Source organism: Schistocerca americana, chromosome 4 (genome assembly GCF_021461395.2).
Source record: "Schistocerca americana isolate TAMUIC-IGC-003095 chromosome 4, iqSchAmer2.1, whole genome shotgun sequence".
NCBI lineage: Eukaryota > Metazoa > Arthropoda > Insecta > Orthoptera > Acrididae > Schistocerca > Schistocerca americana.
In genome coordinates this window covers 604470979-604495625 of record NC_060122.1, presented here as the reverse complement: position 1 = coordinate 604495625, position 24647 = coordinate 604470979, and the positions used below count along the sequence as shown (strand labels likewise).

At 41.8% G+C, this 24647-nt stretch overlaps 1 protein-coding gene across 1 annotated transcript in view; it reads left to right on the top strand.

Annotated features, from left to right (window-relative positions):
• Window positions 1–24647, top strand: part of LOC124613064 (glycosyltransferase 25 family member) — an 804128-nt gene that overhangs the window by 659136 nt on the left and 120345 nt on the right. Inside the window, 1 exon segment of the mRNA XM_047141647.1 lies at window positions 5944–6001. Coding sequence (XP_046997603.1) covers window positions 5944–6001 — 58 coding nt within the window.

Sequence of the window (24647 nt, the reverse complement as noted above, 5' to 3'; positions counted from 1 at the left end):
AAACGAATGCCGGAAAGAGAGATTAGAGGCCATTGGAAGGAGAGTATTCATTGCAGTTGACAAAAATACTGTCTCCATCGAGTTCAAAGTTGAGTGTGACAGTGAAGTTATGAGGTCTCGTACAACAGGTGTAGGTGAAACCAAGTTAACTCTTGGGTATTTTTACCGGCCACTCCTCTCCGCTGTTACAGTTATAGAGTCATTCGAAGAAAGTCTACGGTCAGTAGCGCGTAGATACCCAGATCATGCCAAACTAGTTGGAGGCGACTTTAACTTACCGAGTATTGAGTGTGATGTCTATGGATTCATTGCGGGGTATTCAGACACACAGTCATGCGAAGTCCTTTTGAACACGATTTCTGAAAACAGTCTTGTGCAACTAGCTCGATAGCTCACACACTATGGAAATATCTTAGACCTTGTAGCTACAAGTAGGCCGGACCTTACTGACAATGTCAGTATAGGACAAGGGGTTAGCGATCATGACGTCAGAACAACTATGGTTACGAAAGTTAATGATTCAGTCAAGAAGTCTAGGAGAGTGTTTTTGCTAAATAGAGCAGATGAGCATTTGTTAGCATCTCGCTTACACAGTGAATCGACTACACTTAGTTCCAGTAAGATGGACGTAGAGGAATCGTGGTCAAAGTTCAGCAGATTATAAATCGTGGTCTGGAGACTTATGTGCCCAGTAAGTCGGTAAAGGACGGAAAAGATCCACCGTGGTTTAATAACGAAATTCAGAGGATGCTGAGGAAGCAGAGGCTGTTGCGCTCTCGGTTCAAAATAGAACGCAGAAATGACGACAAGCAAAGATTAGTAGAGATTTGTACGTCTGTGAAAAGATCTATGCGTAACTACCACTGTCACACCTTAGCAACAGGTCTGGCAGAGAACCCGAGAACATTCTGGTCCTATGTAAAATCGCTAAGCGGTTCTAAGGCTTCCAGTCAGTCCCTTGTTGACCAGTCTGGTGTGTCACTTGAAGATAACAATACGAAATTCAGAGTTTTAAATTTCACATTCAAGAAATTACTCACCCAGGAGAATCGCATAAACATACGTCACTTTACCATAGGATGGACTCCGGTATGGACGACATATGAGGCGTGTTTTTTAAGTAAGTACCGTTTTGAAACTAAAAAAAGACGTGCTAAGATATCTCAATAATTTTATTTTTACATGAAAGCCTGTACCTTAATCTACTCACTGACGCCATTACAGTCTGATTCTTCCTTGTTTACGTTGTGTACTGAGTGTTTAAGATGCCTACAATAATCGTGAGTCCCGCCGACTGTGAAGTACGGGCTGTTATAAGATTTCTTAGTTAGAAAGGCCTAAAAGCGATCGATATTCATCGTGAGATCTGTGCAGTTTACGAAGAAAACATTATGAGTGATGGAATGGTAAGAAAGTGGGTGAGAGCATTTAAAGATGGCCGCACGAATGCGCATGATGAACAACGGAGTGAGCGTCCTTCGGTCGTTAATGAAAGTTTGGTGGGGGGAAGTGGACAATAAGGTAAGAGAAAACAGACGCTTTACAATTTACTCCTTGCGGGATGACTTTCCTAATGTTTCTCGTAGTGTTTTGTATGGCATTGTCTCCGAGCACTTGAATTACCGAAAATTGTGTGCACGTTGGGTACCGAAAATGTTGACGGATGTGCACAAGACCAAACGTTTAGACAGTACATTGACTTTCCTTGAGCGGTACCACAACGACGGTGATGATTTTTTAAGCCAAATTGTTACGGGCGATGAAACATGGGTGGCCTACGTCACACCAGAATCAAAGCAACAGTCCATGGGAATTGAGCAAGGGCATCGTTTTGCTGCAAGACAATGCCCGTCTGCGTGTGGCGAATCAGACCAAGGGTCTCATTACATCTTTTCGATGGGAAACTCTAGATCACCCTCCGTACAAGCCCGATCTTGTTCCTAGTGACTACCACCTGTTCCTGCACTTGAAGAATCACCTGGGCGGTCAGCGTCTTCAACACGATGACGAAGTCAAAACAGTGGTGATGCAGTGGTTTAACAAGTCAGCGGCAGACTTCTATGAGGAGGGTATTCAAAAACTGGTACAACATTTTGACAAGTGCCTCAATATTGACGGAAATTATGTAGAAAAGTAGTTTAAGGTATATACTTTCATGTAAAAATAAAATTATTGAGATATGTTAGCAGGTATTTTCTTAATTTCAAAACGGTACTTACTTAAAAAAAACACGCCTCGTTGTAATAAGCATCCCTAGCGCAGAGCAACAACTGGAAGATTTCAAAGCAAATAAATCACCAAGTCCTGTTGGAATCCCAGTTCGGTTTTACAAAGAGCACTCTGCGGTATTGGCCCCTTACCTTGCTTGCATTTATCACTAATCTCTCGCTCATTGCAAAGTCGCAAGTGACTGGAAAAAAACGTAAGTGATTCCTGTGTACAAGAAGGGTACAAGAACGGACCCCCAAAATTCAGACTAGTAGCCCTACTTTCGCTTTGCTGCAGAATCCTTGAACATATTCTCAGTTCGAATATAATAAACTTTCTTGAGACTGAGAAGCTTATATCTACGAATCAGCATAGCTTCAGATGATATACTGTGAAATATGGATGAAGGGCTACAGACAGATTTCATATTTCTAGATTTCCGGAAAGCATTTGACACCGTGCCGCATTGCAGACTGTTAACGAAGGTACGAGCATATGCAATAATTCACGGATATATGAGTGGTCCGAGTACTTCTTAAGTGATAGAACCCAGTATGTTGTCCTCGATGACGAGTGAGACTTAAAAGTCATCTAATCATTACCGCGTTCGTGATAGCGCAACTTTCTGTTCCAACAAAACTCTGTGCGTATGAAATACATGTAATGTTTTCGTGGTTTCCGATTCTTTTTCCGAATTTATGCACCTACCGAAACGTATAGTCGTAAAGCATTGTAGGCTAGGAGACTCCAAGGATTGTGTTCAGGCGCTGAGTCGGAAACGGTTTTCCTTCCGCTGTGCACAGTGGGCATTTCCCTTGCTGATATGTGAGACTTGTGGCTTTTATGTATTTGTCGAGCGTAGGTTATTGTAATGGTTTCGCTTATAGTGTGCTCTTATGTTTTTGTCGATGGTGGTGACGACAGAGGGGAGAGGGTAAAATTGTGTGCTGGCGCATAGCTACGACTCTCTGGCATAGCACCAACCGGTCCGCCGAGTTTAACGTTCCCATCCGATGGACAGACGACCGTCAACAGTGTCCCATGTCATCACTTCGTGAGATACTGTGGACTGATTCAGTATTTAATACAAGACATTGACTCAGAAACTGGTGGTCAGGAAATTTATGACACCACATACCTTCCCCTCGCCTACCATTTACTGGCAGTGTAAGTTACAGTCTCCTCCAAGATTCGAACCGGCTTAACTACGAGTCGAGCGCGACTGCACAGGCGTACGTTATCTCCCATAGTATTGTTAGAATATGACGTGTTTCATAAATAAAATAAGGGCAAGCGCCTACCTCATCCAACAGTACCCTGGCTGGTTGGGTATGATGGTGTTTAAACAGATGGTCACAACTTTCCTTTATTTGTGGCATTCCTGCTTTCGAACGATAAGAGGTTTATTCTTCTCAGTGCCCGTATTTCAGACCTGTATTTCATAATATATTCACCTTAGAATCATTCCAAAGAATCTGCCCGAGGAAAAGTTGAAAAAGTGCCAAATCATTTGCAGTAGTGAAAAGGTTTATTAGAACATCTTAACCTAAGTTTCGAAGTCTTTAAAAACTTCTTCTTCAGAAGACTTACACTGTTTACATAATGTTGTGGAGGTGCCAGTCAGTGATCCTTCTGAAGACGTTTTTGAAGATGTCGAAATCGAGGTGGAGGGGTTTTAACCAATTTTCCCATTAATGCAACTGATTTGGCTCATTCTCAGTTTTTCCTCACCAAGACAGCGTTATGCAGTTGCTCCCTGCATTCAGGTCCAAGATATTAAAGATTCCAAAGAATTTACTAATAAAGGCTTAGGAAAAGTAGCATAACACCGTAACGCGCTGTGCTGTTTCCCATCACCCCCGCTTATTTATCGTAAGCTGTTAGGAAGTTATTGGCATGTGACGTTCTGGTGGCAGCCTCTACATAATAAATATTCACAACGGTTTCACAAACATTAACTTCCCAGCCACGTTTACATCGGCAGCTGCTATGTAATTCTACAATATACTTCAAATTGAACCCTGCACGAGGTGCCCAGACAACAATAAATATCTATATATACAGGGTGGGGTAAATAAAAATGGTCCGAACGAGTGGATACTACTGGACATGAATGTATGCACATAACCACGATGAAAAAACGTACAGTTAATTCCAACAGGATGGAGGAACTGCCGATACAACAGGCCGAACCTTAGGAGTACATTCACAGAACCTTCACGCCTGACAGATGTTAGCAGAGGTTAGTCTGGTCGTGGCCCTAGCTGGCCACCTAATCTGTTAGTGTGCAATTACTTTGTGTGGGGAGCCCTGAAGTATAAGGTGTGTCGTAACAGCCCTCATAGCATTCAAGAACCCAGGATGATATTTATATTTAACATACAATAACAACGAATCGCGTTTTTCAGTCAATTCGCTACGTCCTTCATTGTAAATCTCAGTGCAGTCTGACTGCTGGGACAATGAAGCACTCGAATTTTCGTTCCCGTTGCGACAGATAGTAAAACATTATGTGCGTTGATTTCTGTAGCTTTCTTAATTTAAAAAAAATACATTTTAGCGATTTACTTTATTTATCTTCCGGCAGCTGATTTCGAGCGGGGCGTAGTAATTGGACGAACGTATAATACAAATTCAATCTGTTTAGGGAGGATTTTTATTTCATAAAAGCACTAATCATAATCAGTGAAATGAACAGATTGTGAACGAGGTGAAAAACTATCATGTGTATATTAACCTAATGCTATATAAGTAAAACTACAACTCGTCATATGGTATACAATATATTCCCTTAAGTGTTACTATGCAAAAACCATTGCTTCAACATTGTTTGGGCTGCGAAGTGCCGCGAGAACTATGTGTGTATGAAATAAATTGTTGACTGTGAGACTGAGGAACAGTTCTTTTTTGTGAAAGTAGAATGTACTCTATCCACTTCAAGTAACGTTAACCAAACACTAGAATATGCCCATGTTCAACGATTTTAATAAGTAAATGTACCTGTGTAAGATTTAGTACAGCCTTCATAAGAGACATACTTGTTTTCAGACTTTATGCTACATTAATACGTACCAAAATTTATACACTGAAAAATACACAATACAACATAACGATGCCATAAAGAAATCGCCAGGCAGAAACAAAGTCTAAAATATTGGTCCCTTCAGACACAGCCTTTCTAATGGTTTTATGAGTTTTAAATTCTTAATGGTTATTTTGGATGATGCTGGTGTTAACATGTGATCCATAGCGTGGAATAATAATTGCGGAAGATAAACGTCCCTCAATTCCTGTATGCAATCTCGTGGAATTATGTGCAAAGTGAAGCGAAGCACGGCGGTAGGCATTTGTGAAATGCGCCGTTCCCGTTTATGAATTTTCTGTGCCGTGGTTTCTCCAGCACGTTTACGACGGAGTTTCCTGCAGAGTGGTACATTCCGTCGAAAATAACGGTTAATGTCGGATTCATAACGCGGAGGTCGCTATATTACACTCGTAAATTGCCTCGTAAAACTGACAAGTGCTTTTAATTTCAGCAGTTTCAATCAGAGTTGCTGTATCAATTACTGGCGCTACGTTATTGCTTTGCATTTCTCATCAACTGCTGGCGTGCATATTCTAAACCGTATCGGTGGCTTCCTGCGGAAATGAGGTCGAGAGCGTCTAGAATAAATTGTTGGCGATTTGACTAATGTGTTAATGTGACTAATGTGTTAATGTTTTCTGTGTTGGCAGGCCAATGACGATGGGAGAAGTGGGATGCTTCCTCAGCCACTACCTCATATGGAAAACGGTATGAATGCACAGAGCTCCTGTTCAGTTTGCTTTGCTTGTTTTATTTGTGTAAACAATTGTCTGCTGGATGTGTTTCTTCTTTAATCTATGAAACTTCTCGTAAATATGCAGCGACCGTGCTATTGCGGTAATAACTGGCGTGAAATGCAAATCATAGTGTACACAGAAACCACGTGGGTGGAATATTTTCAGCGGTGAATTGTTAGGAAGGTGAACAGGCTACTATAGACTTCGGGAAGGGCTAAAACTGGAACTGAGTCTGCTGGCGCTTTTGGGACACAACACTAGCTCGATCTTGATAGTACGAGAAGAATGGATTTACAGATTCATAACTGAAAAGAAATGGGAAAGGGGAGGGGGATCTTAGATCATAATCACACTCTACAAAATTCGAATACTTGGGTTTACTGTGCTGTGAGGGGTATCTTGCATTCACACGGGTCAGTCCCAACTGCCGTCTACATCCATTTACGCAAAGCCACTCGTTCTGAGTTGTTAACTCCTACTGCTAGACGGAGTTATCCGAGATATGAAGCAGATTGTAATTGACGTGGCTACTAACAAACTCATACAGACTTTCAAGACGTTATTTCATTGCCTTTAAGATGTATGTAAGTAATTGGGCCTCATACCGTCGTTAACCATATTGATGAAAGTTAAAACATGCAGCCGTTAGAAAATGGAGGGAAATCCTACAGCCAGTTTTGATAAGAAACGAAAATATAAGAAACAATCATGGAAAAAAATGTAACGTTATTCTACAAAAATACCACATCGTAAATGTACAAATGGCAAGAGTTTTTGTTGTTTCAAGGAGAAACCTTTGAGATGTATTACTAGATAAAGGAGTGGAAACAGCGCTGTGGATGAATAAGATCTGACAATGAGTGTGTGTTGAACTATTTGATCAGTGCAGGTTTCTGTGCGAAAAATGTAGAAATATATTTTGTAATCAAGTATTGTTAATGTCAAATCCAAATAATTTAAATGACGGAATTTGTTTTTGAGAGCTCACATTTTTTTCGTGAAGTTCGTTAGAGATTCTGGACAGGTGACCAGTGCCGTTATTAGGTCTCTGTAAATGATCAAAATGGTATCTACATCCGAGAAGGATTGACACGGACGGCGTTTTACATTCATATCAGATTCAGACAGTAAAGATCCGCTGGTAGTTCGCCATACGCAAAATGTAATGCATTCTAATCTTGCGAGAGGAAGTCTAAAAGCGTCTTCTTCTTACTTTGTTCAGCTCAAAAATATATTTAAAACTACCACATAACTTCATGTATTTCTTCCTCCATAAACCTAATAAATGCTACTGTTTCATCGAACGTGTGTCTCATCGCGACTTCTCACACAACTCACATCCTGAATTATAGGGTAAAAAATTAAAGCAAACTGCTATGTAATTCAACTACTGCTTTCCTCTGTATCTTGTGCTTTACCTTTAGCACACTGCGATTAGCCGTACTGAAATGGTCCGTTTGCATTGAGACGTCAATGTGATGGTTTCTCGCATCATATTTGCTTGACGGGGAAGTAGGAAGATAACGAAGTGTAGAACTTTTTGTGATTAAATGTACCTGAGCGTTCATTTGGTACGTTTGGTTCCCCACCCACTTTTGGAAATAAGGCCTATTGTATAGCTCGCTTCGTTTTTTCCGAAGCACTTCCAGTTGGGAATATTATTTCGTGGATTTAATCGGTTCTGGAATTTGCATTGTGCCTTCCTCGCACGGGGCATGTTTCTGCACCAAGAAACGAGCGGGGACATCACACAAAATGTGCTCCTCAAAGTGATTTACGACTCTTGATGGCTACATCTGTGGTGCAGACACCACAGCTTATTTACGGAAGTGGACGTTTGTTGCATTAGCGATCGTCGAAGATCAGCAGAGAAATCTGCGTAGAAGATTCTGGACGCATCGGCGGATTAAATACCGAATTTCTGGTAACAAACTAAGTACACATCTATATTCTGCAAGATAATTTACTGTACGTTACAGAGGGTACTTTCGGTACCATCATCTCCTCGCCCCTTCCTTGTCACCCCCCCTCCCCTTCCCAGGTCCAAGGGGGCTCACCATTTCTTTTTGTGAGTACATGCTTTTCCAACACGAGGCCCTGGTCCTTGCAGTGCTACTTCCCGTCTTATGCTGCAAGTCCACCCTTCTACTATTCTTTTTTCCTCTCTGTCTTTCCATTGTCTTGTCTTCTTGCTGCTGACTATGCCTTAATTTGTGTATGGTTTTCGACAGTCTCTTCGGGCACGTTCTTCAACTGTATGGTCCCCATTGTTGCCATCAAGTACCTACACTGTGGTAGCTACCTGACCATGCTGGGATTGCACTATTGATGCCTGAACTGGAAAATCACTGTGTCTGCCAAAGAGTTTGGAGCAATGAGGTGTGGATTTTGTCCGTCATGTTCAATGGAGACTATAGGACAAAAGTGTTAATACTGGCCTTTGAAGGCGACTCATTGCCTGAAAAGGTGATGGCGTATCAACGCAATTTGAAAATGTATGTTCCCCTTCCCATGCGGTGCTTCAAGTGCATGAGATTTGGGCAGATGTCTTCATATTGTAATGCCAGCCCCATCTTTAGGGATTGTGGGCGTCAGTTTGTAACCTCCCCCTCACTTAATGACAGTGAAAAATTAAACCGCGTGCACCTAATGGAAATTTGGGAAAGTCAATCGTTACCGAAGTTAATTTGTTGGCAAAGAGGGAGGAAAGGGTTATATCTAAATGAAAGGAAAAATCCAAATGAAATTGGTGGAAATTAATTTTGAAAAGGGGTAAAGTTAATAAAGAAAGTAAATGTGCGGTCGTTACGTTAACAATTAATTGGCGTTAATTAGATATTTGAGATTTTGGGAAAATTACGGTCGCCAGTCCCATGGACAACTACTATATTAACTGAAAATGAAAGATTAATGCACATATATTTAGCACTGAAAACGTGGCAACTGAAGGTTGACACGTGTTGTGTGAAAACTGAATGTTTGTCAGAAGTAATAAATTTCGCTACGCTCTGACTTAATTTAGCAAAAGAATTAATAAAACCGGAAAATTGAAAGTTAATTTAGTGACTGAAATTAATAGTGAACTTTGCTTCTGAAGCACTTCGAAATTCAATAAAATAAGGTTAGTCTTGGGCTACCTCAACAATAATTTCAAAAACTACTTGAATCTACGGAATTTGGAAATAAGAGATTTAACTTTGAACTTGAATTAAATGATTCTGAACAATTAACAATAGTAAAATTTAGTACGTACCAAGCTGAGCTGCAGTCACAGGTAAGCTAAAATATGGTAACAAAACTCGTACTCTTAAGTTGTGCTTGTGTAATCTAAATATTGTAGCCAGCTATGAATACCTTAACTGAACTTTGAAATTAAAGCAGTGAAATCGAATGATATTACTTTAATGCTGGCGTTTGAATTTCAACGACACTCGGGTTCATTCCGGAAAAGGAAGGGACCCTGCTTGGTAATCCAATTGGCACAATGAGCAACAGAGGTTCATGCTAAGTTGCTGTAATTTCGTGACGCAACAGTTTGAAAAAGCTGAGGTCTGCCATACAATTCTAAAACTTTATGTGCTTTTAGTCTTCCTTTTTGGTTGATTGAAGGTTTGAAATCATCGGTCAGGGAGGTGGCGACAGTCACTCATTGTCGGCCGTCGCTGTTGCAGAAGCTGGATGTTGGCGCGCCTTCTTCTCGACACGGTCACCAGGCGAAACGGCCTCTTGATGTGCGCCAGCTAATGCTTCCCGTCCGCGACACCGTGTCAGAAACTATCATAGCAAGTCGAGCGCAATTACATGCTGCCAAATCCCGAAAGCGCGGCAACTCGCGGGAGCGTCACACAACACACCTGTTCCACCGCCCTACTCCAGCCAGACCCTTGCTCTGCCCGCGCTCACGCGGCAGAGTTAACACTACCAAAGATCCTAAACACTTTGGTTCTGTACACGACCTATCGATGTAATCGTTCGATAGCATAGTTTTCCCTAGGCAAGACCAAGCGTAAAAATACAAGTAGTATTTACAAAACAAACCAATTATACATCGACATATATATATATATATATATATATTAAAACAATTACAATATATAAAGACATAGAAATGTCATATCTTCAGGTAACAAAATAAGGAAAAAATTTACAGTACAATAGATGGAAATAAGAGGATATGCATTTCCGGCGTTACAAGTTGCACGTTAACACTCCTTGTACTGCTCCATCGATTTGCGTCATTCGTGGTGAGCATCATTCCCCATGGCCACTGGACCGCACCATATTCCAAACAGAAAAGAAAATACAAGGGTACAAGAATTTGACCGTCTCACTTCAGGAGACGAGAAGAAATGTGACCATCGATTTGCGTCATTCGTGGTGAGCATCATTCCCCATGGCCACTGGACCGCACCATATTCCAAACAGAAAAGAAAATACAAGGGTACAAGAATTTGACCGTCTCACTTCAGGAGACGAGAAGAAATGTGACCATCTGCGTCCTATAAGTATGACTGTTTGCTATAGCTATGACAAAGTCATCCTCTGTAGTGACAATACCCTCACTCTTTGTGTTTTCTACGGCAGGCCCTTGGGGCTGCTCGAGTACTCCAGCTCGCCTGATGGTTGGGGCCATCTTCCTGTTTCTTCCACACCCACTCTGGAGCAATGAGTCATCAACCGTTGGGGATGTCAGTCTTCAATCCTGCTTCAGATAATCAACAGACTCCCCTGTCTTTTGTCACCCAGAAGGATCCCTCAGGATGCTCCCCATCCAAGATTTTGCTGATCTGCAACCAGATATCAGCCAGTGGCTGAATGAGCCACAGGTTCCTGGTCGTGAGTGTTGACATTCCTCCTTTGTCCCTGAAACTGGAAGAGACAAGCCCTTGCAAACGTCGGAATTATCCAAAGACAAAATAGACAAAAAGATCTCCAAGATGAAGTATGTTCTGGTGATCCCCATGACACTGGATCTCACATGTTCTGATTCTGCACGAAAGTTGAAGGTCCTGATGCCCCTAATTCATAACCGATGTATACTGATGCTATGCACATGCAACTAGTTGTAAGTGTTGTTCCTGGGGCGTGACCTGCATCGTTAGTCCCCCTATGCCCCCACAGGATACTGATAGTGTGATCTCCCAGTGGAATTGTATCGGTTTTTTCCGTCACCTGGCTGAGCTATGAGGTTTCTTATGAGTTTCCCTGCTTTCTTCATTGCCCTCCAGTAAAACAGGCACCCAGCATTGCACCTCCATGGCTGTCGGGGCTATTTCAAGAATTGGACTGACTTTAACAGAGTGTCGGGTGGAGTTTGCACAAAGTTTCTGGACTCTATCTACAGCAAAACACTACCACTCAGTACAGTTTTGAAGTTTAACGTATTTATTTGACACCACAAACGGTCGTCAAGCTACAGCCACTAAAATAATAAAATTTTTGAAAGGTTACATTACTAATTTCGACGCACTTGTAATGTAACCTCTTAAAAATTTTATTGTTTTAGTGACTGTGGCTTGACGACCATTTGTCTCGCCTAATAAACATTACAAATTTCATTCAGTTACACTACTTGTGGGCAGTTACGTCGAAATACAAAAATAATTTTGCAAGCTTTGACTGTATGAGAATGTGTCTGGATTTTACGATTTTGAACGTACTCGCACATCTTCCTCCTGATGTTGAAGTGTCTCAGAAAGAGTTGTCTGTGCTGATTCCTCAATCCTGTCTCTCCCCCTCCCCCCCCCCCTCCCCCCACGCACTCTTCCTCATTTTGAGATGACTTTAATGCCCACAACCTTTTGTGGGTTGTAAGTGCGACCACTGAGTGCGGTAAAGCTGTCGAAACTTCGCTCACAGAGTTTGATCTTCGTCTCTTGAATGCCGGTGCCCCCACAGTGTGGCTTATCGATCTTATTCAGCCACTGATTTTCTATTTGGAACCCTAAACTTCTCCACCCTTTGGATGTCAGTGATGACCTGTGGTAGTAATCAGTTTCCAGCTGTCCCATCCCACGCTCTGCATCACTCGCCTGGGTGTACACACCCACATGGGCTCTAAAAATGCCAACTGGGATGGCTTTGACTTCTGCCATCGCCCTTAACACCCTGCTATGTGAAGGCACCGATACAACTGTCCCGAGCACAACCATAATCAATCTGTTTGCAGCAGACTTAGTGACCCCGTGTTCCTCAGGATTTCCCCATCAGATAACAGTACCTTGGTGCGCTTCCAAATTTGGCGTGGTCATTACACATTTTTGGTGGGCTCTCCAATGTCATAAGTGAGATCCATAAATGTAGCAACTCGTATTCTTTAACCGACTCTGTGGTTAGGATTGCCACCTACTAATACGACAGAAATAAGAATGCTGGGAACGGTATGTTACTACCGTTGGACCATTTATCCCGACTTCAAGTGTTTGGGCAAATGTTGGATGCCTCTAGAGACACAAGTCCCCCGCAGGTGTTCCTAGTGCCTTTCTTAATGTTGTCTACATGGCACAGATGCTGTCGCCAAATTTTTGCTCTGCATTATGCTTAGGCCTCAAGAGAGTTTTCGTTGTGTTCTTCTCCCCAAAGATTGTTTTGATGTAGCTCTCCATGCAACTCTATCATGTGCAAGCTCTTCATCTCTGGGTAACTATTGCAACATCCATCCCTCTGAATCTGCTTACTGTATTCATCTCTTGGTCTCCCTCTACGATTTATATCCCCCACGCTTCCCTCCAGTACTAAATTGGTGATCCCTTGGTGCCTCATAATGTGTCCTAGCAACCGATCCCTTCTTTTAGTCAAGTTTTACCACAAATTCTCTTCTCCCCAATACTGTTCTGTACCTCCTCATTAGCATGCTTCTGTAGCACCATATTTCAAAATCTTCTATTCTCTTCTTGTCTGAACTTTTCGTTGTTCATGCACCACTTCCATACGTGGTTACACCAGACAAATACTTTCATAAAAGATTTCCTGCCACTTAAGTCTATAATCGATGTTAACAAATTTCTCTTCTCCAGATACGCTTTACTTGCCATTGCCCATCTCCATTACCCTCGTTTTGCTTTTGTTGATATTCATCTGTTCGTCTCATATCCTCCTTTCAAGACACTGTCCATTCTGTTCAAATGCTCTTCCAAGTTCTTTGCTGTCTCTGACAGAATTAGAATGTCATCGACAAACCTCAAAGTTTTTATTTCTTCTCCCTGGACTTTAATCCCTACTCCAAATTTCTCTTTTGTTTCCTTTACTGCTTGATCAGTATACAGATTAAATAACATCGGGGATAGGCTACAACCCTTCTCGACCACTGCTGCCCTTTCGCCCCTCGACTCATATAACTGCTATCTGGTTTCTGTACAAATTGTAAATAGTCTTTCTCTCCCTGTATTTTACCCCTGCCACATTTAGAATTATTTTAAAAAGGGTATTCCAATCTACATTGGCAAAAGGTTTCTCTAAGTCTACAAATGCTATAAACGTAGGTTTGTCTTCCCTTAATCTATATTCTATGAGAAGTCGTAGGGTCAGTAATACCTCACGTGTTCCTACATTTCCACGAGGTTGGCTTCATCTAGCAGTGTTTCCATTCTTCTGTAAAGGACTCGTATTAGTATTTTCAACCGTGACTCGTTAAATTAATAGTTCGATAATTTTCACACCTGTCAGCACCTGCTTTATTTGGAATTGGGGTCGTTATATTCTTCTTGAAGTCTGATGGTCTGTGGGTGTTTCGTCTGTCGCAAGTATCTTGCCCACCAGATGGAAGAGTTTTGTCATGGCTGGGTCTCCTAAAGCTATCAGTAGCTCTAACAGAATGTTGTTTACTCCCAGGGCCTTCTTTCGACTTAAGTCTTAGTTCTTTGCCAAATTCTTCACGCAGTACCATGTCTCCCTTCTCATCTTCCTCTACATCCTCTTCCCTTTTCATAATATTGCCCTCAAGTACATCTTCCTTGAATAGAACCTCTATATATACTTTCTACCGTTCTGCTTTCCTTTCTCTGCTTAGGACTGGTTTTCTGTCTGAGTTCTGTGTATTCATACATTCTTTTCTCCAAAGGTCTCTTTTATTTTTCTGTAGGTAGTATCTATCTTACCCTTTGTGATATGTTTCTACATCCTTACATTTGTCCTCTAGCCATTTCTGGTTAGCCGTTTTGCACTTCCTGTCACTCTCATTTGTTACACGTTTGTACTCCCATTCGCCTGCTTTATTTGTTGTATTTTTATATTTTCTCCTTTCATCAATTAAATTCAATATCTCATGTGTTACCCAAGGATTTCTACTAGCCATCGTATTTTTACCTACTTGATCCTCTGCTGCCTTCACTGTTTCATCTCTCAAAGCTACCCATTCTTCTACTGTATTACTTTTCCCTGTTCTTGTCAATCGTTCCCTAACACTCCCTCCGGAACTTTCTACAACCTCTGGTACTTTCAGTATATCCAGGTCCAATCTCCTTATATTCCTGCCTTTTTGCAGTTTCTTCAGTTTTAATCTGCAGTTCATAACCAATAAATTGTGGTCAGGGTCCACACTTGCCCCTGGAAATGTCTTACAATTTAAAACATGGGTCCTAAATCTTTCTCTAACCGTTATGTAATAAATCTGAAACCTTCCGGTATCTCCAGGTCTCTTACACGTATTCAGATTTCTCTCATAGTTCTTAAACCAAGTGTTAGATATGATTAAATTATGCTCTGTGTAAAATTGTACCAGGCGGCTTCCTCTTTCACCCCCTTCCCAGTCCATATTCAACTACTGCTGTTCCTTCTCTTCCTTTTCCTACTGTCAAATTCCAGTCCCCCCATGACTATTAAATTTTCGTCTCCCTTCACTGTCTGAATAATTTATTTTATATCATCATACATTTCCTCAGCCTCCTCCTCATCAGCAGACTTAGTTGGCACATAAACTAGTATTACTGTGGTGGGTGTGGGTTTCGTGTCTGTCTTGGCTACAATAATGCGTTCACTATGCTGTTCATAGTAGCTTGTTCTAATCCCTATTTTTTTACTCATTATTAAAGCTACTCCTGTATTACCATTGTGTGATTTTGTATTTATAACCCTGTATTCACCTGACCAGAAGTCCTGTTCCTCCTGCCACCGAACTTCGCCAATTCCCACTATATATATATCCTTAACTTATCTGTCTCCCTTTTTAAATTTTCCAACCTACCTGCCCGATTAAGGGATCCGACATTCCACACTCCGATCCATAGAACGCCAGTTTTGTTTCTGCTGATAACGAGGTCCTCCTGAGTACTCCCCGCCCGGAGAACGGAATGGGAGAGTATTTTACCTCCGGAGTATTTTACCCAAGAGGATGCCATCATCATTTAACCATACAGTAGAGCTGAATGCCCTCGGGAAAAATTACGATATAATTTCCCCTTGCTTTCAGCCGTTCGCAGTACCAGCACAGCAAGAAAGTTTTGGCTGATGTTACAAGGCCAGGTCAGTCTGTCATCCAGATTGTTATCCCTGAAACTACTGAAGACAGCTGTCCCTCCCCAGGAACCACTCATTTGTCTGGCCTCTCAACAGATACCCCTGCATTTAGGTTGCACCTACGGTACGGGTATCTGTATCTCTGAGGCACCAAAGCCTGCCCACCAACGACAAGGTCCATGGTTCATGGTGGAAGGGGGGGGGGGGGGTCTCCGAGTATTATCAGCCTGCATGTCCTCAAACAGCGGGTGGAGCGAATTCACTTATGTTTCACTTCGCATTTTTTTCTTTGAGTCGTCAGTCTTCTGAGTGATTTGATGTGGCCCGCCACGAGTCCTCTTCTGTGTCAACCTCTTCATCTCACCGTAGCACTTGCAGCCTACGTCCTCAATTATTTGCTAGATGTATTCCAGTTTCTGTCTTCCTCTACAGTTTTTGCCCTCTACAGCTCCCTCTAGTACCATGGAAGTCATTCCCTGATGTCTTAACAGATGTCCTATCATCGTGTCCCTTCTCCTTGTCAGTGTTTTCCACCTATTCCTTGCCTCTCAGATTCTGGACAGAACCTCCTCCGTCCTTACCTTATCAATCCACTTAATTTTCAAAATTTGTCTGTTGCACCACATCTCAAATGCTTCCATTCTCTTCTGTTCCGGTTTTCCCTCAGTCCATGTTTCGCTACGATACGATGCTGTGCTTTAAACGTACGTTCTCAGAAATTTATTCCTCAATTAAGTCCTGTGTTTCATACTAGTAGACGTCTCTTGGCCAGGAATGCCCTTTTTGCTAGTCTGCTTTTGATGACCTTCTTGCTTCGTTCGTCATAGGTTATTTTGCTGCCTAGGTGGTAGAATTCCTTAACTTCATCTGCCAATTGGTGGTCGTCTATTCTGATGTTAAGTTTCTCACTGTTCTCACTTCTGCTACTTGTAATTACTTTCGTCTTTCTTCTATTTACTCTCAATCTCTACTCATTAGTGTGCTCATTTCATTCGGAAGTTAATGTAATTCTTCTTCAGTTTCACTCACGATAGTAATGTCACCAGGGAATCGTATCATGTATATCCTTTTACCTTGAATTTTAATTTCACTACTGAACCTTTCTTTTATTTTCGTCATCGCTTCTTCCACGCAGATTGAAAAGTAAGGGCAGTAGACTACATCCCGGTCTTCCACACCTTTTAATCACTTCGTCCTTGGTCGTCCACTCGTATTATCCCTTCTTGACTGTTGTACGTTTTGTATATTACCCGTCTCTCCTTATAGCTAACCCCTATTTTTCTCAGAATTTCGAACATCTTACACCATTTGACTTTGTCCAACGCTTTTTCCAGGTTGACAAATTCCATAAATGTGTCTCGATTTTTCTTTAGTCTTGCTTCCGTTATCAACGGCAGCTCAAAATTATCTCTCTTGTGCCTTTACTTTTCCTCAAGCCAAGCACATGACATCAGACAACTCTTACCTCTCACAGACGCCTTCAGTGTACTCTTTCCACCAGTACACTTTCTCTTCTGCATTTAACAATGGAATTCTCTTTGCACTCTTAATGCAACCCTTGCTTTTAATTTCACCGAAGGTTGTTCTGACTTTCCCATATGCTGAGGCCAGTGCATCCAGCAATCATTTAGTTTTCCATGTCGTCGCATTTTTCATGCAGCCATTTCGTCTTAGCTCACCTGCACTTCCTTTTCTCTCATTCTTCAGCGAATTGTATTTCTGTATTCCTAAACTTCCCTGACAATTTTTGTACTTCCTTCTTGCATTGTTCAACTGAAGTATTTCTTTTCTTACCCATGGTTTCTTACCTTCTTTGTACTTGTGTTTTTATTTCCAACTTCTGTGATTGCTAGGTTTAGAGATGTCCATTCTTCTTCAACTGTACTGCCTTCTGAGCTCTTCCTTATTGCCGTATCTGTAACCCTAGAGAACTTCAAAAGTATCTCGTCATTCCTTAGTACTTCCGTATCCAACTTCTTTGAGTATTGATCCTTCCTGAATAATCTCTTAAACTTCAGCCTACTCTTTATCACTACTACATTGTGATCTGGGTCTATATCTGGTCCTGGATACGCCTTAGAATCCAGTATTTGGTTTCGAAACTGACCATGATGTAACCTAACTGAAATCTTCCCGTATCACACGCCCTTTACCACGTATATCTCGTCCTCTTGTGATTCTTGAACATAGTATTCGCTATTGCTAGCTGAAATTTATTACAGAATTCAATTAGTCTTTCTCTTCTCTCGTTCCTTGCCCCAAGCCCATATTCTCCTGTAACCATATCTTCTATTCTTTCCTCTAAAACTACATTTCAGTCCCCCATGACTACTAGATTTTCATCTACCATTACATACTGTATTACCCGATGAATGCCCTCATTTATTTTCTGTATCTATTCATCATCAGCTTGCGACGTTGGCATGTATACCTGAGCTATTGTCGTCAGTGTTGGTATGCTGGCGATTGTGATAACAACCCAATCGCTGAATTGTTTGCAGTAACACACTCTCTGCCTTACCTTCCTTTCCATAATGAATTCTACTCCCGTTATACGATTGTGCTGCTGTTGATATCACCCTATACTCATGTGACCAGAAAGCGCTGTCTTCTTTTCATTTCACATCACTGACCCTTAGTATATATAGACAGCTTCTGTATTTTTTTCCAGGTTTTCTAGCTTCCGTACCACGTTCAAGCTTCTGACATTCCACGCCCCTTCTCGAAGAACATTATCCTTTCATTGGTTATTCAATTCCTTCTCATGGTCACTTCCCCCTTGGCAGTCCCCTCCCTGAGATCCAAATGGGGGACTATTCCGGAATCTTTTGCCAATGGAGAGAACATCATGACTCTTTTACCAATTACCAACGTGTGGATACACGTTATGTATCTTTAATTCAGTGGCTTCCATTGTCTTCTGCATTCTCTTGGCGGATTCCTAATATTCACGGTACACTCACGAAATGGTTGTACCGAAAAATCCCCACTTCATCTCTCCCTCGGAGATGCTGTGGCCCATCGCTCGTGAGCCGACTATAACAGTACGTTCAGACACACTTAAATCCTGATAACCTGTCTTTGCAGCAGCAGTAACCGATTTAACAACTGCGTCAGGCACTTGTTGTCCTATATAGACGTTGCCGACCGCGGCCCCGTATTCTGCCCGTTTACGCAACTCTGTATTTCAATACGCATGCCTATACGAGTTTCTTTGGCGATGTATAAGTAAGTATACAATGAGCGTGCCGCTAAAAGTCAGAAACTAGCGCCCTGTGCCCACGCCAAGGAGAAGTGAGTGCTCTGTCCGCTTGTCCACCCTCTTTGACCAGGCTGTTGGCAGAATGAGGGCAGCTTCTTATGCCAGAAGTTTTCGGCCGCCAGTGCTGATTATGAATCAAAATTTAACCAGTGGCTGGTTTCGAACCAGGGACCGATGACGTTTTGATTACTAATCAATGATGCTACCCTAAACCTAGGTTGAGTCTCTCAGTACGCCTTACCTGGAGCCATATAATGCTTCGTTCAGTAAATGAGAAATCCTCAATGCCCTAGCCCTTTTACTGATGTGGCTCCAGGGCTAGACCACGTCTACAGCCAAATTCTCAAGCACCTTATAATGGATCACCAACGTCATATCCTTGCCGTTTTCAGTCGTATCTGGATTGAGGGTGAGTTCCCATCTAAATGGCGAGAAGGCTTGCTCATCCCGGTACTGAAACTGGGTGAACGGCCCTTCATATGAACAGCTATCACCGAATTAGACTTAATAACATTTTCTGCAAGTTGCTAAAATGTATGGTTAACTAGCGGCTGTATTGGTACCTCGAATTTCGGGGTCTTTCGATTCCATCCCTGTCTTCTTCGACTTGTAAACGGTTTATGTTAACTCCTGGTGTCGTCAAGTTCTTGCTGCAGGGCTCTGTATGCTAGTGGCTGTCAATGGTGCAGCTGCAACTGTGGGATCTAAAGTGTCACCCTCCCTGTACGCTGACGATTTTTACATTTTGTATTGCTCCTCTACTGTGGGTTTTTCAGAACGCCGAATGAAGGGTGCCATGTAAAGTGTGCAGTACTGGGCTGTCACCCGTGGTTTACAGTTTTCAGCCGCCATAATATGCGTCATGCGCTTCTGTCACAATCATACTGTCGATCCACAACCAGAACTTCAGCGACCAACTGGCCTACGTGTTGGAGTCTTTATCACTTTCTGGGACTGCTCTTCAATGCGTGGTCACACCTTAATATTCTTCTCTGCCCCAACAACACCAGTTGACACACACTGTTTTTCACTTTGGGGCTTCACAAAGCTCTGATCCTGTCCGCTCATGATTATGAGATTCTGGTAGATGACTCAGCATTGCCTTCAGCTTTGCGGATGCTCTGCCAAATACACCACTGTGGGGTCCGACTTCAGACAAGTGCCCTTTGGAGCAGTCCTGTGAATAGCCTACTCCCAGAAGCTGTGGTCTCTCCAGCGAACGTACTGCTATTTCGCACAGTCGAGCAAACAGTTGTTGATACCACTAAGGATCAGGTTCCAACAATTGCTGCTCGACTACGCGGTATACCCCTATGTTCGCCACCTCATCCTTTTTTTCTGATAGGCAGATCGACCCACAGTAACAGAGGCCGAGGATTGAAGGCACGATCGCATTTCGCATATGTTATCTCTTGTCATGGAGCTATCGTGTGGGAGCAATGTTATGTACTTCATCCTCAACTGTCTCGGTCTATCCTTAGGACCGAAAGATTTTGATGACCCAGCGGTTTTTCATCGCCTGTCCGTGGCCAGCCTCGGCCCATTTCCAGGTCTGGAAGTGGTATAACCTGATGAGGGCTGTACAGTTGACAGATGAATCGGTTTTGCCCTCACACATGCAAGGTGCAGTGAACTATGCTCCCTGCCACACAGCTGCTGTGTCTTTATTGAAGAATTGCTGGTCATCGTTCGAGACAGCAACCACGTTCGTTCTTGCACCAGTGAGACGTTCTTCATCAGCATCGACTGTCTGAGTAGTCTTCCTGCCTCTATCTACTGTGCCAACATATAACTAAATCTAAGGGGGGGGTGCGATGGGGAGGTTCCCTTGTTAGCATCACGGCGCTACTAGCGCCCGAGAGGACTGTTCTCCATCGTGCGAGCATGTAGGATCTTACTGTCACGTTACTTGAGTCAGGAAGTGGTCTTTTTTTCTGCGAGACAAATATCCATAGGCACAGCGACGACGTTAATAGCACCACGGACTGTCAGCAAGGTGAACTTATGAACCCGTTGAAGCTTCCTTTCAAGCGGCAACAGAGAAAGGCGCACCTATAGTGGTGCGCCCATCTACAATACTGGACGCAGTGTGTTTTCAGACGAGTCTTGGTCCTATGTGCAGCATGTTCGTATTCGGTCTGGAAGGAAGGGCGCCGCTGGACTGCTTTCATCATCATACGGGCCCGACACCTGGTGTGAGGGAACGGTGCGCCATTGGGTTCACAACACGATCAACTCTGGTTCAAATAGGTCCGCTGTCTGTGAGATCTCTATGCCTTTTTTTAAGAAGTTAATGTAATACTGCATGTTGCTCGTGCTTTCCTGCCCTACCTCGATGCAGAGTGTGTTAGACTGTTGCCCTAGCCAGCATTTCCTCTGTAGCTCTCACCTACTGAAAACATCTGGTCACGGGATGCCTAGAGACTCGTACCTCACAACTCGCCAGTCACTACAGTTATAGAACTCTGATAAAGAACTGAAACATCAAAGTATGACATACCCGTCACTGTCATTCAAACTCAGTTTGACCTGATACACAGCCAAGTTGCAGCTAGGAATGGGGAAAAACGACCGGTTAAAACCGACACCGGTATTTTAGTTCCGAAAAACCGGTATTTTTAGCACATGTTTGGTCTTGGCTGTAACAAGTATTTTTTGTTTTTATTAATAAACGAGTGAAAATCCGAAAATCTGACGTAGTAGTAGTGGTAAAATTTTTCCATCTGTAAATGAACTTTTTTTTTAAAGAAAGGAGTAGTTTTCATTCGTAAAATTTGCATTTCATTGAAATACTGCGTTTTATAGAAAATGGGGAAAAGCGATCATTGTTATTTTAATAATAATGCCGACTGGATCAACAAACAATGGGGTAAGAACTGGTGCAGCACTGTTGTGGCAGTAATGTCCCTGTTGCCATGCGCCATGGCTGAATGTGCAAGACTTGACCACACATTGTCTATGCGGTAGTTTCTCGCTGTCGTAGCCTGACAGCCATTGTTTTGCAGAGTGGTGCTAACCCTAGTCTGGAAATATTTTTATGAAGTGAAGTGACGTAGTATTGAACTGCAATGCTTCATTTGCTTTAAAAGATTAAAGATTTGTCTGCCATTTCTATGGAACAATAAAAGAGGAAGAAGTTACGCTAGCAGTAACAAATTAAAGACTTAACAACCATTCATCCATAATATACAACAAAAATAGAAGTAGCTGACCTACTGTCTTTCTCTACGTAATATACCTCTGTCTGCTTCTAACTCTTGAAAACGGGAAAATTAACACGAAAAATATAGTTCATCAACTGACTATTCATAAAGCCCAAATAGTGTTACGATCTCCGATTACGGCATGATTTTTGAGAAGAGTTTGAAAAAAATTAGAATCAGCAGGGTGATACTTTGGATTTTTCGTTGCATTCTGCCAGTTATCAATTCTCCAGAATAGCAGCAATCGATGGAGGGACTGTATTTAAAACTTTTCTTCATTGTTTCTTGAAACTGAGGGAGTAAAAATTCTTATTTCCATCTATGTTTATTACAGGGTATAATATGAACAAAAAACCGAAAAATTCATTATTTCAGAAATCGGTTATTTTTAGCGGTTTTAGTAGTCAACTTAAACTGGCGTGAAAAAAAATCAACATAACCGAAAACCAGTATCTTTATGGATAACCGCCATCCCTAGTTAGATCCACTGTTATAGCCCAAGGTTGCAGCTCCATGTACTGAATTCCGATCCCTGTATACTGCAATGTAGAATGTTAATAACGTTTATTGTGTTTAAAAAACTTTAACAGTTTTCACATGAAAAATTCGCAGGCATTACTTTTCAGCACGCTTTCATATATTGGATAATGCTTCACGTTGAGCAGAAATAACGGGATCAAATGTCAGATTAAACAATTTAGGCAAGTAAATGCCAATACTTAGTGTCCGGGGCGCCTATTCCTGGTGATATGGAGTATTTTTAATGTTTGGAAAGAGGAATGGCGACTTGTAAATAGAGGTAAAAGAATTCAAGTCCAACTCTGTTAAAAATCTAGGAATCACCAACTTTTCAGTAAATTTCTTGAAAAAGAAATACCAGACTACGGTACTTTTTTCCTTTGCCTCCCCGTTTCCTCCGGATATGGATGCCCACAGTTAGTTTGGGTGCCGGGACGTCGAGTAAGATATAACCGATCTTACGGTATTTGTAAACAGACTCATCTGAACCAACTTGAACGAACTACGGCTTCTCTAGAGTAAATTGACTTTGATATGTGAATTATGTCAGTGTGAATGGGAAGGACATAGTTAGGCGTGCTATATTGTTTGACAATTAATAACTATGGACATCGTCTCTTATTGCAGAGGATTCTATCGTCATTGATTATTAATTATTTATGGCAGTTAATTACAGGTACGTCGCCGACAGTAGACACACAGTCTCATTTTTCCAGGCGTGGTATGTTCTTAAGTTGTCTCCCATCTAAAAATCTGACTGAAATATACCGTAGTATGACGAGAAAAATAAAGTGACAGCTTATACTCCGAAATTACCTGTCCAAATACTGGACAGATTTGTGTGCCTTGTGTATAAATTCGAACAAACTCAGGAAATAGAACGTGTACAGAAAAAGCAGATTGAATGCTCCAGGCCATTACTTAACAGTCTAAAGCCTAAACTAACAAATACCAAATGTTTCATTACAATGTTTTAAAAAATATCAAGACCTGTTTCTAGAGATAGGTTCTACGAATAGCATGGTCTGCGCAGCCCTTTACTGTTAATTAAAAGATGTGCGCGGAAGTCTGTATCCGCCACTTCAGCTGTTCCATTCTTGGAGTTCTTTGAATTTGAGACACGATATTGAAATAAGCAGTAGTGTAATAGTTATAAAGTGTTCTAAATCCACAACCACGAACAAAGAGAACCATAAGTAAGTAGACTGACACTGCTAATTACTTCTTATTTTAATGTCATGATTTAGCTTTTAGCTGCAACTGTTTTATTGGGCTATTGCAGTTTCATTTTTGTGCTTTTTCAAGCACCTGCAAAGACACGGTACAATACAATACAATATAATATAATGTAATATTTTATTATTACTTACTTTTCAGATTAGTGAAGTGTATAATAGGTACATTGATACATCTTATTTTTAGTTCTAGTATCTTCACGTTGGTAGGAGTCGCACTCATCGTAAGGTTGACGAGTCAAAGGCGATTTATGTGCAGTGTAAAGGTGATGGTGTGTGTAGAAGTGTAAATGTTGTTGGTGATACTCAATTTGATTTAGTGGAATCTTGAGTACACCTAGTTCACAACAGTGGAGCTTTACATAGACATAAGCGTACTAATAAGTGCATTAGGACAAATGTCTAAACCAGTCTAAGAATTCCGTTTATCTGAGGTCCGTTAGTACAATGAGAATATTTTTCGGTTGCTTTGGAGACACTGTAAATCACAAATTCTTCCACAGTGCCCATTAACCTACCCTTCACCGAGCTGTGCAGTATATTTAAAGATTCCTCATTGCTACCGATGTTGTGATTCTAATTACGCAGATGAGCACTACGAGACGTTTAAGAATTCTCGCTTATGTACATGGACTCTCTAAATCTTCTGTAGAAACGCCTACCTGTTTGACCCACATAGACACTTTCACACTCACTATATTTGACTGTATAAGATTGTGATTGCGTAAACGGTTTTGTTTTGCAGATAGTGTGCCTGCAACGCCGTAATGAAGCCAAGCAGTGAACTCCGTTTTTCCGTGTCCAGTTCTCACGTCAGTATGACTGGCATCATTTAAAATGTTGTAAAGGCTTTGTATCCATATTACAAGAAGTTAGTACGAAATACTTCGCTGTGCGACTTCATAACTGCAAGCTTTATTGGACTCCTACACTGACGAACGATGT